Source organism: Anser cygnoides, chromosome 3 (assembly GCF_040182565.1).
Source record: "Anser cygnoides isolate HZ-2024a breed goose chromosome 3, Taihu_goose_T2T_genome, whole genome shotgun sequence".
In the NCBI taxonomy this organism is placed as follows: Eukaryota; Metazoa; Chordata; class Aves; order Anseriformes; family Anatidae; genus Anser; species Anser cygnoides.
In genome coordinates, this window is record NC_089875.1 from 13,419,768 (window position 1) to 13,435,535 (window position 15,768).

The following is a 15,768-nucleotide window of genomic DNA, read 5'->3' on the forward strand; positions in this document are numbered from 1 at the left end:
ACATTGGACTTTATACAATTTAGTCTGGAGTATTCAATGTTCAGTGGAAAGTACTGAATTCTACTTTTTTAGAAAGTGGGGATGGAGGAGGTGAAAATGTCAAGTTTCACACTGAAATTGTTTTCAGTTGTTGTCAACTTAGCATTCACTTTAGATTTCTCTGGCAAAGTATTCAGTAAGGGATTTGTGGTTATCATGTAGTGCTTGCTGTTGTATTTGCCAGATGTATTTATACATTAGATCCTATTTTTTTTTCTTTTTTTGCTTATAAACATTCTGGTTTTAATAATTTTTAATAGTCTTTGGCAACAGTTAATTTTCAGAATGCAGTGTTTCAGCATAGCTTTTTGGTGTTAGTTATTTATTTGTGGCATAGAAATTGATGTATTTGTAGGAAAACCGTAAGTTAAAGAGAAGTGACTGACCTAGATGATAAACTTTGCCCAGAAGACTTATTCTTTGGTTTGTTTAGGTCATTTTTCTCCTCACTACAAATGCATATGTATGATTTTCACTTTGTTAAAAGCCACATATGCCCCTATTACTGCTTAGTTGTAGTATGTCTTTAGAGTTAGTTATCTATTAGCTGGATTTCAGAAGGTCTTCGTACTTTGCTCTGCTTTGGTTAATGAAATTGTGTGATCCTTAGAAGAAAATAAGTAAAAGTAGAGGGAAAAGTATATAAGGGTTTGAAGTGTGTTTGGTTTTTGCTTTTTCTTTTCCTTCACTGTATGTTTTCAGTACTTTCTACCTCAGCAAAAGTAATCAAGATGAGATGCTGAATTTCGTTGCTAGGAGGCAGTTTAAAAATGTTGTGTAGAGGTGCCTGTTTGATTGAGACCTTACCATAGTTAATTAGGGTGGTGATGTTCTCTTACGTGGATGTGAAATAGTGCTGTTTGTGCCAAGTGGACACTCATAGACAAGACATATAGAGAACTGAAATACAAGGAAGAGGGAAACAATAGCTACGTAGCAGTAATGCACAGGAAAACCTCAGTCAGTCACCAGGGAGGAATTACTTTTGCTCATGGTTAAAAATATATATAATTAGCTATTTCTGCTATTTACAGAAATTAAAGAATGTGATTTTTAATGAAGTAAAGGCATTGAAAGTATAGTATATTCATTAAGCTATATTAAGCTTATCTTAAACACTCTCTTTTATGGGGCAGCATGATAGGAACTGCTTAATCATTTGTCTTACTAAGAAATAGGGATGTGTATGTGCCTTCTTGTTTGGTAAGTTTGTAGTCAAAGGTTATAGGTAGTCTTCAAAATTTGGATTTACTTCCCCAGCAGTTTGTGGATTTAAAGCCTTAAGAAACAAGGTCACTTGAACTAAAAAAAATAATAGATAAAAGTTTCAGGATTAGAAGCTGTGGGAAGTAACTGTGAATTGCAGGTTAACTGTATACAGTTTTGCTTTTTGAAAGACTGAACACTTCAAATAAATTTTTCTGTATATCTCAGCCCTGGAGAACAAGTCTGTTGATGAGGAAAGAAGACTGTAGAATTTACAGTAATGCTTAATTCATCATGAAATTCTAGAGAAAATTCGATACCTTTTTTTTGAATCTTCAACTGCTGAAGATACTGTAGGTTTAATCATTCTCAGGGAATTTGTTTTATAGCATCGTTGATTTCTTTGAAAGGTGTAATTGGCCTTTTTACATGACTTCTTCCTTTAGTTATACCCAGAATGGCAAGAAGAACTGGTGATTATTCCCTGTATTCTCTCTTTTCCAAAGTGATTGTTGTCAGCAAATAGCCGCCTGTCTTGTACACAGTTATGTTGGTTCAGGAATGGGTCCTTAGTAACCTGAGTTTGAATGCAGAGTAATCTGGGGTTGCATCTTAGATTTAACAGCAAAGTTATTGACGGTTTTCTCATTCCTACTGGCTGCAGGTCTTGAGCTTCTTTTGGAAAATGTTAAGTCATTCAGATTCATTTAGTGTCAATGTTCTCTGATTGAAAAGAGTTTTAGTTAACTAATTGGCATGGTATGTATCTTAAATGAAAATATTCATGGAGATTAATAATGTTGTTGGGTCACTTTAAGGATGTGGGTGAGGTAATAGCCTTTATTAAACCAGATGTTGCATCATTTAGTAATTCATGCTAATTTGTTCTTCCCAGTGGGAATCCGTACCTGATAATATTTCTGTTTTGTTTAAGTATATTTACAATTGGCTTTAAAAATAAAAATCTACTTATACTTTTTGTTCTTATAAAGTATAATAGCTCTGTGGAGGGTTTACATGATAAATGCAGTAGTTACCTATGTTTGTGTATTAAATATATAGCTAGAAGGTCTATAAAGTCACAATTCCAGGATATATTTGAAATGGTAGAAAAGAAAAAAACGCACAAAAACTAGCACTTTCAAAAAGCTGACTAGCTCTCAACATATATCTGATAGTCAAGAGTGAAAAAGAGCAAGTTTCCCTAGCAGTGGGTTACTTGACCCCACATCCCCACATTTAGGTTGAAAACAGAAATATTTTTAAAGTTTGCAAGAATGGTAACAGGCTAGTCAAGGACAGGGAGTGAAAAATATATCTAATTATAATCATAGTGAAATAAATGCTAATAGCACAGTGGTAAACTGAATAAAAAATAAGCTTTTGTCCTTTTAAAGAATTTAAACATGAGTAATTCTGGCAGATGTCATTTTTCATAAAGAGAAATCCAGTGAAGCTTGTAAGGTCTGGTGACAGGTGAAGGCTCTTTGCTTATTTTCTCTTATTAATTTTCCTGTCGTTGCTGTTCAGTGTATATGGTCGTGCATTGCATGATGTGTAAATTAAAATGGACAAGCATTTTATGTCTGGCCAGCGTAAGATTTCTGTTTCCTGCTTTTGATTAATGTGATTGTGCAACACGCAGACAAAGCACTTGACACTTAAACCGAAAATCTCAGATTTCATTATACCGATCTGGGGTTATTTTTCTCCAACGATCCTTTTTCTGGCATCCTCTTACACAGACTCACACTGCCTGTTTAACCTCGTTGTTTGTGAGTCTAGTGATCTGTTATGTTTCCAGTCTTGTTATTTTCTGCCGCAGGCCTGAATCCCCAAATACCTGTGCTTACATTTGGCTGCTGTGGAACTTTTTGAGATTGCTTAGAAATAATTACTGACTCACAGTCAGGAGAATTAAATCAGTGTATCTCTGGTGGACTGGAGTGTGTCAGCTGATGGTGAGGACCAGCAGAAAGAAATTGTCTGGGTAATGTTACAGCTACTGGGAATTACGAAGACTGAAATTGCAGAGGGCTTAGGATGGCCTTTCACAGGGGAGGGAGATTCACTGAGCGAGCTGTTGGGGTACAGGAATAGAATGAAACTGTGGAGAAGGAAGATAAGGATAGCAGAAAGCATCAATGATACCCATGACTGAGGTCTAACCCCTTCCACCTGCTACCTCATGGAGCCTGAGACATGGCCGTGGAGGAAGGCAAGCTTTCCACCTGCACGGCCATTTGAGAGCCCTTCATTCCTGTCACCTCATTTTTCCATGGGAGTGGGTAGGGTTTGTTGGTGGTTCGGGGTTTCTTTAATTCTGGAAAGAGGTGTGTAATAAACTCATACTAAGGCTGACAAGTCAGTCTCTCCAAGGTTCAGGAAATGCCAGCTTCGGGCTTGCCATTGCAATTTTTGTACAACCCTCTGATCTCTACCTTTTTACATCGTATCAGTTACGTGTTGTTTGTTTCCACAATATCTCGCTTGTCTTGGGAAAATATGAAAGGTCATTGAAGCAATCAAATGGTACTGACAGCTGTGGTAGAAACACCCATGTGGAAACTACCACTTACCTTTACAGAGTAGAGTTGAGGGTGCAGTAAACAAAACCTGGAACTCCTTGCCAAGCAGAAAACAATCTTTTATAGCTTTGTGTGAAGTGATTGCCCTTCAGTCTGGGACTGAAAGCTTGTGGTGGCTTGTGCTTTGGTATCTGGGAGCGCTGGAAAATCATGTAGGAGACATCTCCCCCTTTCTCCCCTGATTCTTAAAAACAGCCTTTGTGAGATCAGCCCCATGAGTTGTCGTTGTCTAGTCCACGTTCCTGCAGCGTGGCTGTCTGGGCACTTTTCTGAAGGATGGCATGGTTTTGATACAGGCTGCAGCCAAAAGAGGCCTGTTCTACAGAAGATATTACAAGACCGTTAAAATGTTGCCTAGGGGGGAGCAGTGTAGCTTCACTTGTCACTAACTTAGGTGATAAACTACTAATTTCTCCTGGTGAACACGCACAGTATTTCGGGAAGCAAGTTTATGTGCAGATTTCTCAGATTGTGATCCATCTGAAGAAGCCAATACCATTTGATTATAGCAGTATCCTCCTGGCAGATACGGAATTGTTGGTGCCTCAGTATGGTCTCTTTATTCCCATTAATGAATTAAATTTGTATGCCATACGGCATCCATTGAATAGTAGTGTCTGAGGCCTGTTGGCACTCCTTTTTCTGAGTAGCCAGCCCTCTGAGATAGCTTGAGTGCTTTACTTTGCCGCCTGTTCTGTTAATGCTGTATTTTTCTTTTTGATATAAAAGATATTGTTAAAATATACATAAGAACATAGAGTTATCCCTCAAATATATATTGGATAACCAGAGCTATAAAAAAACCTTTTAGTGTCTTCTCTGCTTATTTCTTTAACATCGCCATGTGCTAAAGGCATTTCAGGCTCTCTGCCAGAAGAACTCCCCATCTGAAAGGAATACTCTTAATGTGCCAAAGAGGGATGGCTAGCTTCTGTAAAAACTAGTGTGATCAATTTGATGGGGCTTGATCCATCACAAAGTCCTTTTTGTTTTTTTATTTCCTTTTCTGCAGCTGACTTATTTGAGGAAAGGATCTGTGAGGCTAAGGAAGAAGCTAATGACAGAGTTTTAAAAGGAATTAGAGGTGCAGCAAACTGGCAGAGGAGATTTTCAGGTGTGGTGGGCTTGAGAGTGGTGTTAGAGGCCAGAGGAACTAGTTTGTGCGGTAGCTCAGGTGTTACAGAGAGGGGTAACAGCAATTCGATGTGGGGTATGTGTTTGCTCACCTGTTCATCTTAAAGATTCATTCTCTTGTATTTTAGGATCTACAGCTAGAATATGGTCATGGTCCTCAGGGTGGCTACTTCTTGGGTGCAAATAAGTGAGTAAGCAATGGCATTTTCTGTCATGTATATTCATTCAAGGCTGTTTTAATATAAGTTCACAAATGTGTCTTTAAACACATCAATTGAAATGGATGTAGTAAAATGTCAAGCATATATCAGTTATGATTCCAAAGTCACTATTTATACAATATTAGTAATTGATACAGAATTACAGCACTTTTCAGTATTTGAGGCAATGTCGATAGTACTGTCTATATGGTGCTGTGAGTCTCCTTTCAAGAGCTGTTATCTTGGTCTGCTTGTTAACAAAATGTTCTGCATGGTATATGTTACAGAGCACAATTTTACCCCATCTAGTGAGTACCACTGCTCTTCTTTGAAGTTCCTATATGAAACCCTTCCTAGTGTTATAGGACATGAGGAGCGTTCAATTATAGAGGCTTTGAAAAGTAAAATTTAACTGTTTCAAAAACATTTAACTTTATAGATTTAATAATTTTCTTGTATTAGTCATGTGAAATAGTTTTCAAAGATATCATTCCTTTCCACCCAGTTTCTTAATTTCCATTTATGCATGTCAGAATTAGGATGCTTACCTTTGCATTGCTAAATCAAATCATATTTTAAAAATGCAGGAAATCTAAGCATAAAGCATGCTGGTTTTTTACTATCTTTTATAGATTAGGAAAATCTGTATACCAATATCTTTAGAAATCCTGTTGTTTCCTATTCCTGCATTTCACCTGTTATTCTTCTGTCTGTGTTTTCAAAGACACAAAACAATGAATCTATTCCAGCAGTAGTTGAATGCTCATGTTACTTCAGCTTTTTTTAATGCTGCTGATTTTCTTGATTAGTGTGGTTTTCTTTTAAATTTGATCAAGCTAAAAGAGCCCTTGTTTTACAATGCAAGGAACAAGGGCCACTGTGCTTAATAGCAATACATTAATAAATGCAAATGGAAGTGTACTGTGTAACTTGGAAAAATGCAGCGCTGTTTGTTTGTATGTAGATGTTTGATTCATGTTCTGAAAGCTAGCTAAAATAATATGCTTTACGTTATTTGCTGATAGAATCATGGGAGCATTTGCCTTGGCTTTTGATAATTAAGATTGTGTGCCACAATTAAACTGTCTTCTTATTCTTATTTAATGCTGAAGGAGTCTCTTAAAATCAGTTGAAGAAGAACTGCATCAGCGGTAATTCTATTCTTTTTTTCCTCTTGTGTGTTTCAAAGTCATTTGCACATTGATTTCTTCTGTCTGTCTCAACTAGTTCTTGTTTGTCCCTGTATGTGCCAAGATAAGGGAGAGGCCTAGTTGTCTGGAATACAGCTGTGCTTTAAAGAATAATAATGATGATAAAAAGCTAAAAGACAATAGTCTGTAAAAGGGGTAGTAGCCCTTTAATCTCTTTATTTTTTCAGTATCCAAATAATTTTATTACAACTCACTCAGCCATAGTACCTTGTTCATTTTCTTAGGGGACATGTGGCACATTTAGAAGATGATGATGATGCAGACGATGATGCTAAACAGTAAGTCCTCTTGTAAAAAAAAAATATATATATATATATATATATAAAAAACCTGATACTTGAATAGAAGAAAAAATAATAAAATGCTGAATTCAACATACATGTTTAATGTTTTTCCTAGGTTACATCACCAAAATTTTGCTTATTGTGCTGATAAACTTGTAATAAATTAAGGGGAAAAATCTTGTTCCTCACATGATATAGTTGCCTTTTTGTTTTCTATTTTTGAACAAAATCTGTGTACTTCTATTGAGACAGTAAATTATCTCACCCCTGTCCTGGATATGTCTTTTAGAAGTGATGACTATGTAAAGCTCGTAAAGAAAAAAATACGTAAGAAATGTGTTACCATCCTCTCTAGATGACTTGAGTTTTTGTCCGTATTCTCAGCCAGGAGAATGCTTATTTAGGTGTTTGAGGATGTTGGAACAGAGAACACCAGCTTCTTGTGACTGCTAAGGCAGTGTTGATAGGCATAGGTTAAAGTAATTATGCTCAGATTTAATTCAACTGATACAAGTATTTGGGGGCGTTTTCACTTGACAGATGAGCACTGAAAAAATTTCCAACACACAGCAAGTATGTGGAAATTTACATTCTTAAATAAATCCGATGTAAAGACAGAAAAAAAAAGATGCCGTTGAGACAGATTCCTTGTTTAGTTTCCTGTTAATGGATAATTGAAAGCTGTTGCTTCATACCAGAAACCTGTAAAACATGCATTCTCTATCACTGGACTATTTACCCCTTTCCAGAGAAGCAAGTATCTTTGTATTTCTTTTCTTGAGGTATTTTACTCTTGTCCCCTTGTAACAAAGGTAGGACTTCTATCACCTCAGTGAACGTGAGGGACAGCCCTCTTGAAGAAGGGTAAGGCTACTGATCTTTATAGTGTCTGATGTCAGCTAGGTGACAGTACTGTAAACTTGCATCAATTAATGATCAGCTTCTCAAAACACAAGTCTGTTTGCTGTTTGGTGCAAGTGACATTTACAGAAGAAAAATGATTTTAGTCAGTTTTAGCAGGCATTTTTCCCTTGCTAATTCCTGGAGAAATTCTTCATATTTCATTAAGTGGCTGTATAAAGACACGATCAATTACACTGTTTGTCAACAATATGAAACTTCCAAGTATTATCTTCAAGGGGAAGAGAGGGATAACACCACTCATTGATCTATTCTCCTGCGTTTGGACCAATCTAAGAGCCTCCTTTGCTCATAACTGCATAGACCTTGCTGATGATAAATCAGGCTTCCTTCACTGTAGGATGAAACGGTCCCCTATAGCTCCATACTGCCAGATCTACTCTGGTCTTCACCGAAGATACTCTGGATATCTGCACTGCTGTGAGCCAGTTCAGCTTGATTCTTCCATCTGTATTAATCTCTAGATGTTTCTTGTATACGGCTGTGTCCAAGTTCATTTTTGCTTTGTTTCCTCCCCCCCCCCCCCCCCCCCTTCTTGCTCTGTTTGCAGCTAGTATCATCTACTTCAGTCATGTTCTGGGACCAAAAAAGCACCCCATAGCTTCCAGAGAGGTTCTGATTTGTCTGACCCTAAAGACAGTCACAGCTGGTGGTACGAAAATGTCTTGGGAGTTTTGTGTCTTCTCGCATTTTATCCCCAGTATTCTTTTTCTACTGAGAGGGCCTAAAATTTTCCTGTTAGCACAGCGATAAGCCTCAGATGCCTCAACCTTGACTCAGATGGGTTCTGCATGCGCCTGTCTTCTCTTGGTATCTGTTCGAGCCCAAAGCTCTGCTGCGGTGTTATCAGCTCAGTCTCTCATAGCTTTCTCTGGAGCCCACTGAAGATTCAGGGCTCTTCTTTGCTTTATATTCTGTGAGATGGAGCTGCAGTTGAAGAGCACATGTGACATTGATAGCTTCTTCCCTCAGATCCAGAACACAAACAATGAAGCAGCTGTCCCCTCACCACTCCAAACTGATGCCACTGCATGACTCCAAAGCTGGATGATTCATAGCAGCAGAGAATACACACACTGCAGGGAATAGTACAGAATTCTCTCTCTTCATTTAAGGATTTTGGTTGCTTTGATACTTCTTTTTCCTCTTGCACGCAGCTAATCTGGTGATGCTTGAACTTCCTGGTTATGCAAGTTGAGAAGGCAGAAAATTTTGATGCACTGTCCTGTGTGATCAAAGTGCACATGCACTTTGCTGTCGAAACCAGGGCACAAGGTCCTTTGTACAAACATCTATCATATTTGGCAAAAGCTTTGACTTTTTTTTTTAAACTGGGTTTGACTGCCCAGTAACACTGTGGTGGCTGTCCGAAATGCAGAGAAGGATGTGAATGAAACAGAGTGGAGCTTGGACACCTGTGACTCTGAAGATTTGAGCTTGGTCCCCTGCTCAAGGTGATAGCCACCTTCATTGTGACTGAAGTACCTGTCACAGGGTAGCCTGTTCTCAGAAGTCTCTTCCAGCTTCTCTAAAATAAAAGCAGGTGATAAGATGCTAGAACGGAAACTCCTGAGAAGAATAATGCAAAGCAGGCAAGCTGTTGAGCTGTAAACAAGCAAACTGATAATCTTACTACTTGGATATTCTCCTGAAACTTTGGAACGTAATTTAAAAATAGGCAAAATATTGTGCAAGAATGTCAAGTTTTCACAGCTGTGTTCCTGATTTATTTAATGGAAATAATTTTCTGTTCCAAAAGGTTAGGAAACAGGACAGTGCAAAAGTTTGTAAAAAAAAAAAAACATCAAAATTCTAGGAAATTAAGATTTAAGAAAAATACAGCGTATTTTTTAAAATGCAAAACCAACAGAAGAATACTCCTGATGCTTCAGCTTTCTTGTTTCATGCTACCTTGTACTGTTGAGCCAACCTGCTGAATGATTAAGTTATATATATATTTCCCAAAAGACTTAACGTGAAAAAAGAAACTCGTGTAAGAAGGAGGGGAGCGGGGAAAGAAACAGTAGGTTAGCTGTACATTGCATTTTTTTCTTCACTTTCATTTGTAAGGCTGTTCTGAAAAGTTTGTGGTAATTTTTTTCAAGGAACAGTATTCATCAGTTTTAACTCCCCATTGCTTTAGGTATTTACAAATGGCTCTCTAGAAAAGCTTACTGATATCCCAAACTTTTTTCCTCTCAACAGAGTAAATATCTGGCCTGCTCTGCATCTCCTTGCTTTTTTCCACACAAGCATGTCCAACAAATCAGTTCATGTCATTTGTGCTCTCAAGGATCTGTGATGCTTGAGTTTTCTGGTAGTATACGTGGTACACACAACAATAAGAAACATGTTTGAAGGTATTCAAGTACAATGCAGTTATTTTGATATAATAGTGCTGTTTACAAGTTAATGGTGTATGTATAGGAGTTATTTGGGTAGAATTTATAGAATCCTGTATCCTAATCACTGCAATATGAAATTCAAAGAACTATACCAGACAGCGCAACCTGTCGTGTTTCTTTTCTTTACAGTGCCACTATGAAACCTAAAGTACCACCTCCTTTACCACCAAAGGTAAGTGAGGGGGATTTTGTTGCCCAGAATAAAAGGGAAGCCTTTAAAAATAAATAAATAAATAAATGAAGAAATGCTGATGGTTCTCTGAGGTGAACCGTGACTTGAGGACTAGAATCAAGTTTTAAGTCAAGTGTGTGTTCTTGGGGGGGGAGGGGGGGGCTGACCCATATGTTCACAGCCTAGCAAATGCGCATAAAGTCTTGCACTGTATGGTACACGAGTGGTGATCTTTAGAGATGTGCCTAGAATTAAAAAATATTAATTAAATTAAAGAATTAAATTAAAGAATTAAAAAAGAAAAAAAAATTGTCAGATTGCTATCAGTTGGCTAGGCAAAAACTTCAGGTTTGATTACTCACTGTGCTTCCCTAATTATCTTTGTATAACTGAAAAGGATTTTACAAGCAGCTTTAGTGCAGCCAGTGTCTAAACAATGTTGTCCTTTGTGACTGCACTCCCTATTTGGGGTTCTTTACATAAATCTCTGGCTGTGTCATTGTACATTCCCTAGTTTCTACCTAGATGTCTGGTTTGGTTATCAGTAGTCATGAACAGTGACATTTCCGTATGTCCAATAATTGTTTAGTGCATAACTTGAATATAATTTTGAATTTGATTTTTTTGTCATGACAAGATTTTTCTTTATTACTATCCATTTCCTTTTAGTGTGTTTCTTTAAAAAAGAAATCTTCATAGCAAAACATGTTACTTAATCGATTTACTTGTGAAAATTCCAAGATCCTAATACTTAATGTCTTTCTCACCAGAAGTCTTTTTCTATTATGTATTTGAGTCTTTTTTATTATGTATTTATTACGACTATGTCTTTTCAGCCTAAATCCATCTTTATCCCCCAAGAAACTCACTCTTCTGAAAATGATAATCAAGGGACAATCAAGAGATGCCCAACGTCCGAGAGTCCAGCAAAATCTGCATCTCAGGTTCCACCCAGACCACCCCCACCACGGTTACCTCCACAGAAATCTAACGTTTTAGGTAAGAGTTACATCAAGAAGTGTACAGGAGGTATTGCTTAGATAATCTGATGTGATTTCATTTCTACATCTATGCACACATTAAAACATGCTGGGTGGGTGGGTGTTTTTGTAGTGGGTGAGTAACTGAAGGTGCATTAGAATTAAAAAAAAAAAAAAAAAAAAGCACACAAACTCTTAGGAGGGTAAAATGTACTTACAAGTAAAGCCACTGACAGGATTCCTTGCTGATGTCAGTGGTGACATAGTTCCTTTTCTAAGCAACGTGCTCGTAATGTAGTATACCGAGATTGTCACAGGTAATAAAAACTTTTGTGTGTGTAAGTTTCAGATTCTTGCCCTGTGTGTCAACTGTTATGGTAATTTGGTATCTGTAAACATGTCAAGAATATAGTTTTGCTTTCAAAGTTCAATTTTTATATGTAGTGAACAGGGTTAGGCAGTATACCAGGTAATAGTGCTTATTTGCTGCTTGCTCAGGCTGTTCCTTTGATGCTTTTGTTAAGGTCTAATGCTTTGAGTGCTGTACTAGACTGGCTTGTTTTAAGCAAGTTTGCTGTCTGACTCTTATTTAATATCTCACTAGATCTTCCTTGCTATATCTTTATTACTGCAGTTGTTAAGTCTTTCGCTGTAACACTCAAGTATCTAGTGCTGAGGAATGCCTTGAGGCTACTAACTAAAAGTCAGTAATTGAATTGTTAGCTATATCCAGGCTACTTGTTCTTTAGATATTTTAAGAACATTTTTCCTTCTAACCACGACTGCATCCCTTTCTCTGTCCACACTGGCTTTGTTACCTTAATTACCAAACACCATGGGCTGAGATTGCATGTGGCTTTATAGATGGTTGTGTGTGCATGTGTGGGGAACATGTATGCTTTAGAAATACGGTATTGGACCATGTTCTTGCATTAATGGAAATGACACATCCAGAAATTTTGGCCCTTCAAAACTGTTCTTAGGCTAGACTACTCTTCAGTTTAAGGTAGAAGAACACATTTTTAAATCTGAATTTCTTTAGGTAATGGCTTCACTTCCGTACAATTAAATGGTGAAAGAGAGGGATCACCACATCAACAGAATGAAGATAGAGACACTAATTTTTCAAGGAAAGAAAAGAAAGAAATACTGGTGGGTATTTAAGCTTCTAGATGTTATTCTAATGTCTCAGCTGCTTTAAATGAGCAACGGAAAGGAGCAAGTATGCCTTTTAGAGTAGAAATAATGTTGGATGGCATCTTGTTTACTTGATTCAAAGCACATTTTTGCTAGATCATCTAGTTGTGATACAGTCTTATGCTGAAGTTTGAGTCAGTATTTGTCAATAGAAACTAAAATAATCGTGGGTATACAAGGCTTGCTTACATTCACATATTTGAAAGACGTGTAATGAGAGGGAGCTCTTGCAAGAGATGTAATGTGCTGTACTGAGTAATGACTACATAAGCAAATGAGGAAATTAAGGAATATGCTGCCACCTGATGGCTTGCTGGAGGATTTGGCTGATCCCAGAAAGGAACAGCATCAGGGCTGTTCCCAAATGAGTTCTCCCAGTGCATGCATACAGCATTTTGGGTGTTCAGGGGGGAAAAGAAGAAGAACTTAAATCTGGAGAGGGTTGTACAGATACCTGAGCTGCTTGCCTACTGGCATTTGGAGCACTAAGTTTCAGGGTTTAGTAGCTTAGGTGCAGTGTCAAACTTGAGCTGTGTATATTCATGTGAAGTTGCCTTCTTGGAGAGAATGCGATTATATACCATCTGAACCAGCTGTGGGCTGAAGAAAGGGAATATTCCTCATCCCTTCCTCTTTTTCCAAGTGAGTTGTTTTTTTCTTTCGATCAAACCAGCACATGGCTTCCAGAGTGGTCACTCCATTACTATTATGTAAAAGTGGAAGTGGGAATATGAGATAAAAGAGTGGGAAGCTTGTTCAGGTTTCCCTGTTTCAGAAAAACTGAAACTGCACCTTTTGGTGGCTTCTTCTGAGACTGAAATGTAGTGCTTTTGAGAGAAGTGAAGAAGAAATAGGTCAGAAACCTAGTGAACATTTTTGTTTTAAGGAACTGCTGGCAATACAGGTAATACTTCAGACAGTATAATTTCCTGAACTGCTTTGAACCTGGCCTTTTAAATTGGATGTTTAAAGTTTCCAGTGTTTTTGTAAAAACCTATGTCTTCAGAAGTGTTGTTACTAGAAGGAATTGATGTTAATACAGAACAATGAGTTTAGTACCAGTTGATAGAGCTTAACACTGCTTGAAGTATTGAACAGTTGAACAATTGCTAGAATATTGCTTAAATTACTGGATATAACATTCTTTCAAGCATCATAACGTGAGAATGCTGTGTAAGAGATTATGCAGACATTCAATGAGGAGATACTAAGGAATAATAGTAGAGGTTTTAACAAAGGGAGATGATACTCCCGGTTTGGGGTGTGTGGTCAGTAGGGGAGGTGTGGTTAGCAAAATTGTATGGAAATAAGGAAGTGTAGGTTAGAAGGAAAGTCTGTAGCCTAACGTCATGCTCAAAAACAGGAGTGTAGACAAAGCTCTGCCATGGATTTCAGCTCTGGTATGTGACACTGAACACAGTGATGTGTCCCAGAAGGTACCTGGTGCCTTCTGTTACAAATATGCAACAGAAATCTTTATTGTCTAAAAAAAATCTACGGGGAGGGCTTTATATGTATTTATGTAGATACAGATACAGGCTTTTTATTTTCTGTTAATGTAATTATGCTTGATTATTCACTAACTGCTTTTAAGAGCAGTGTACATCTTTAATATACATTTATATCATGGTTTTGCTGTAGTGTGGGGAGACAATATGCATGTCCATGCATATGTGCACTTGTGAGTTTAAACAGTTTTTTACCTTTTATTTTCTAGAAACCAATTAGTAATGGCCTTCCTCCCACACCTAAAGTACATGTGAGTATTACTGAGACATAGAAATGTATCTTTAAGGCAGGATGTGTTTTCTTACTAAAGCTGAGAAAGTATACTTTCTGAGTATTTGTTGTATTTAAAATTAAAAAAAAAAGTGTAAAAATATCTCTTGGAAATGTTAATCCACAGGTATAGCATTTCAGAAGTCACAGCTGAGTTTGTGCTAAGTAAATTCTGGAAATTTTTTGGTTTGTTTGCAACATTTAAATATAAATGAGAGTTCTGTGACCATAAAATAATTTAAAGTTTACTGAAGGTACTTACTGATCAGTCTTTCCCTGTAGGATGTAAGGAGCTGATGCCTCTCAGGAACTGCAGACATAGCACTAAATTCATATTGTGCAGCTGTAGGTTTCGGAACTTCTGAACATAGCATTCATAGATGCCTTAGTGCTGGAAATAACTTGCTACAATCACATAAGTGCACCTTCATAATGTAAAGCAAAGTAGAATTTCATTGTAATACCTGTGTGGACTTGTCATTGTGCTTCTAGCCAGCTCTGCCATCAGAAGAGCTAGTCTCTCCCTTTTCTTGACCATTTGTTTCTGCCCTTACCACTCTCCTCCTCGGATGCTGGAGTGTGCATTCGTGTAGTTGTGCAGGGAGCCAGAGAAGGTGTTTTTAAACAAACCTTTTGGTACATTACTCCTAAGCCAGATCAGTTTCTCATCTTTACATAAGAAAATGAAATAGCTACAAGGATGCACAATGGTAGATAATATTTTTTGCTTCCTAACCATTTTAGGGGAGTAGGAATGGATAAGGCAGAAGTCCTGCCTCTTTTTCTTACTACTGTAATATCTTGCATAAATGCACGGGATTGTTCCCAAGCTCCAAATTCTCGATACGTTTAATATTGGTTATTGAGGTCAACCCTGTTTCAATAAACTCAGCGCTAAACTAAATACATGGCATAGATGTGTGTATGTGAGACTAGTGGATGATAGCAATTTTGAAATACTCCTGGCACTGAAAAGAACTGAATCGCATCATGGGGAGGGAGAGATGAGATAATTGGTGATGGGACTGAGAAAGAGGGTAGAAAGTCTAATAGCCCGAAGTGTCAAGTCATACATGTTGTACTCTTGCTACAAACTGCAGGGACAAGCCATCCAGAGACTGTCAGCTGCCAATATAGCAGAGCTGTAAAATAAACTAACTGAATACGAAAACTTCTGAAGCTGATCGGATGAGTCCTTGGTGTTTGACTGCCCTCTGCATGTTCTCTCATCTTTGTGGTATTAATTCTGTGGTTCTGCTGGATCCTTTGTAGGGTTAGAAACTTTCCCCTCTCTTCTTCTTCCCTCATCATATCCTGCCTTTTATGTATAATCAGTTTTTTCTAATCTTCCTGTTAAGTATTAGAGACTGATTTGGCACTTTCACACTCCTCTCCACCTCCTGTGTCCATCAGCTGCCAAATAATCAGTTGCAAATCTGTATGCTGCAGAGCGGCAGGAAGTGTTTTGCTTCTCGCTGCCCTCTAAAGTAGCGAGATGTTCTGGGTCTCTATAACGGTATCTGTGCATGGCTGTCTGTGACTCGAGACACTTGGTTCAGATTTCTTAATAACCTGCTCTGGTTGTGCATGGGTTTTTTTATTGGTTTTTTTTTTTTTTCTCCCCTTCCTGCCCCCTGCTATTTTTGGATGGC

The 15,768-nt window shown here is 37.7% G+C and overlaps 1 protein-coding gene across 5 annotated transcripts in view; it reads left to right on the forward strand.

Annotated features, from left to right (window-relative positions):
- MAP4K3 (mitogen-activated protein kinase kinase kinase kinase 3) overlaps positions 1-15,768 on the forward strand; it is an 82,678-nt gene that overhangs the window by 42,851 nt on the left and 24,059 nt on the right. For 3 of the 5 annotated variants that reach the window (XM_066995478.1, XM_066995479.1, XM_066995481.1), the window contains 7 exons: positions 5,096-5,154; positions 6,280-6,318; positions 6,603-6,656; positions 10,118-10,160; positions 10,997-11,159; positions 12,183-12,292; positions 14,055-14,096. In XM_066995478.1, coding sequence (XP_066851579.1) covers positions 5,096-5,154; positions 6,280-6,318; positions 6,603-6,656; positions 10,118-10,160; positions 10,997-11,159; positions 12,183-12,292; positions 14,055-14,096 — 510 coding nt within the window. The remainder of the gene's footprint in view (positions 1-5,095; positions 5,155-6,279; positions 6,319-6,602; positions 6,657-10,117; positions 10,161-10,996; positions 11,160-12,182; positions 12,293-14,054; positions 14,097-15,768) is intronic. The other 2 variants (XM_066995480.1, XM_066995482.1) reach the window with 1 other exon arrangement.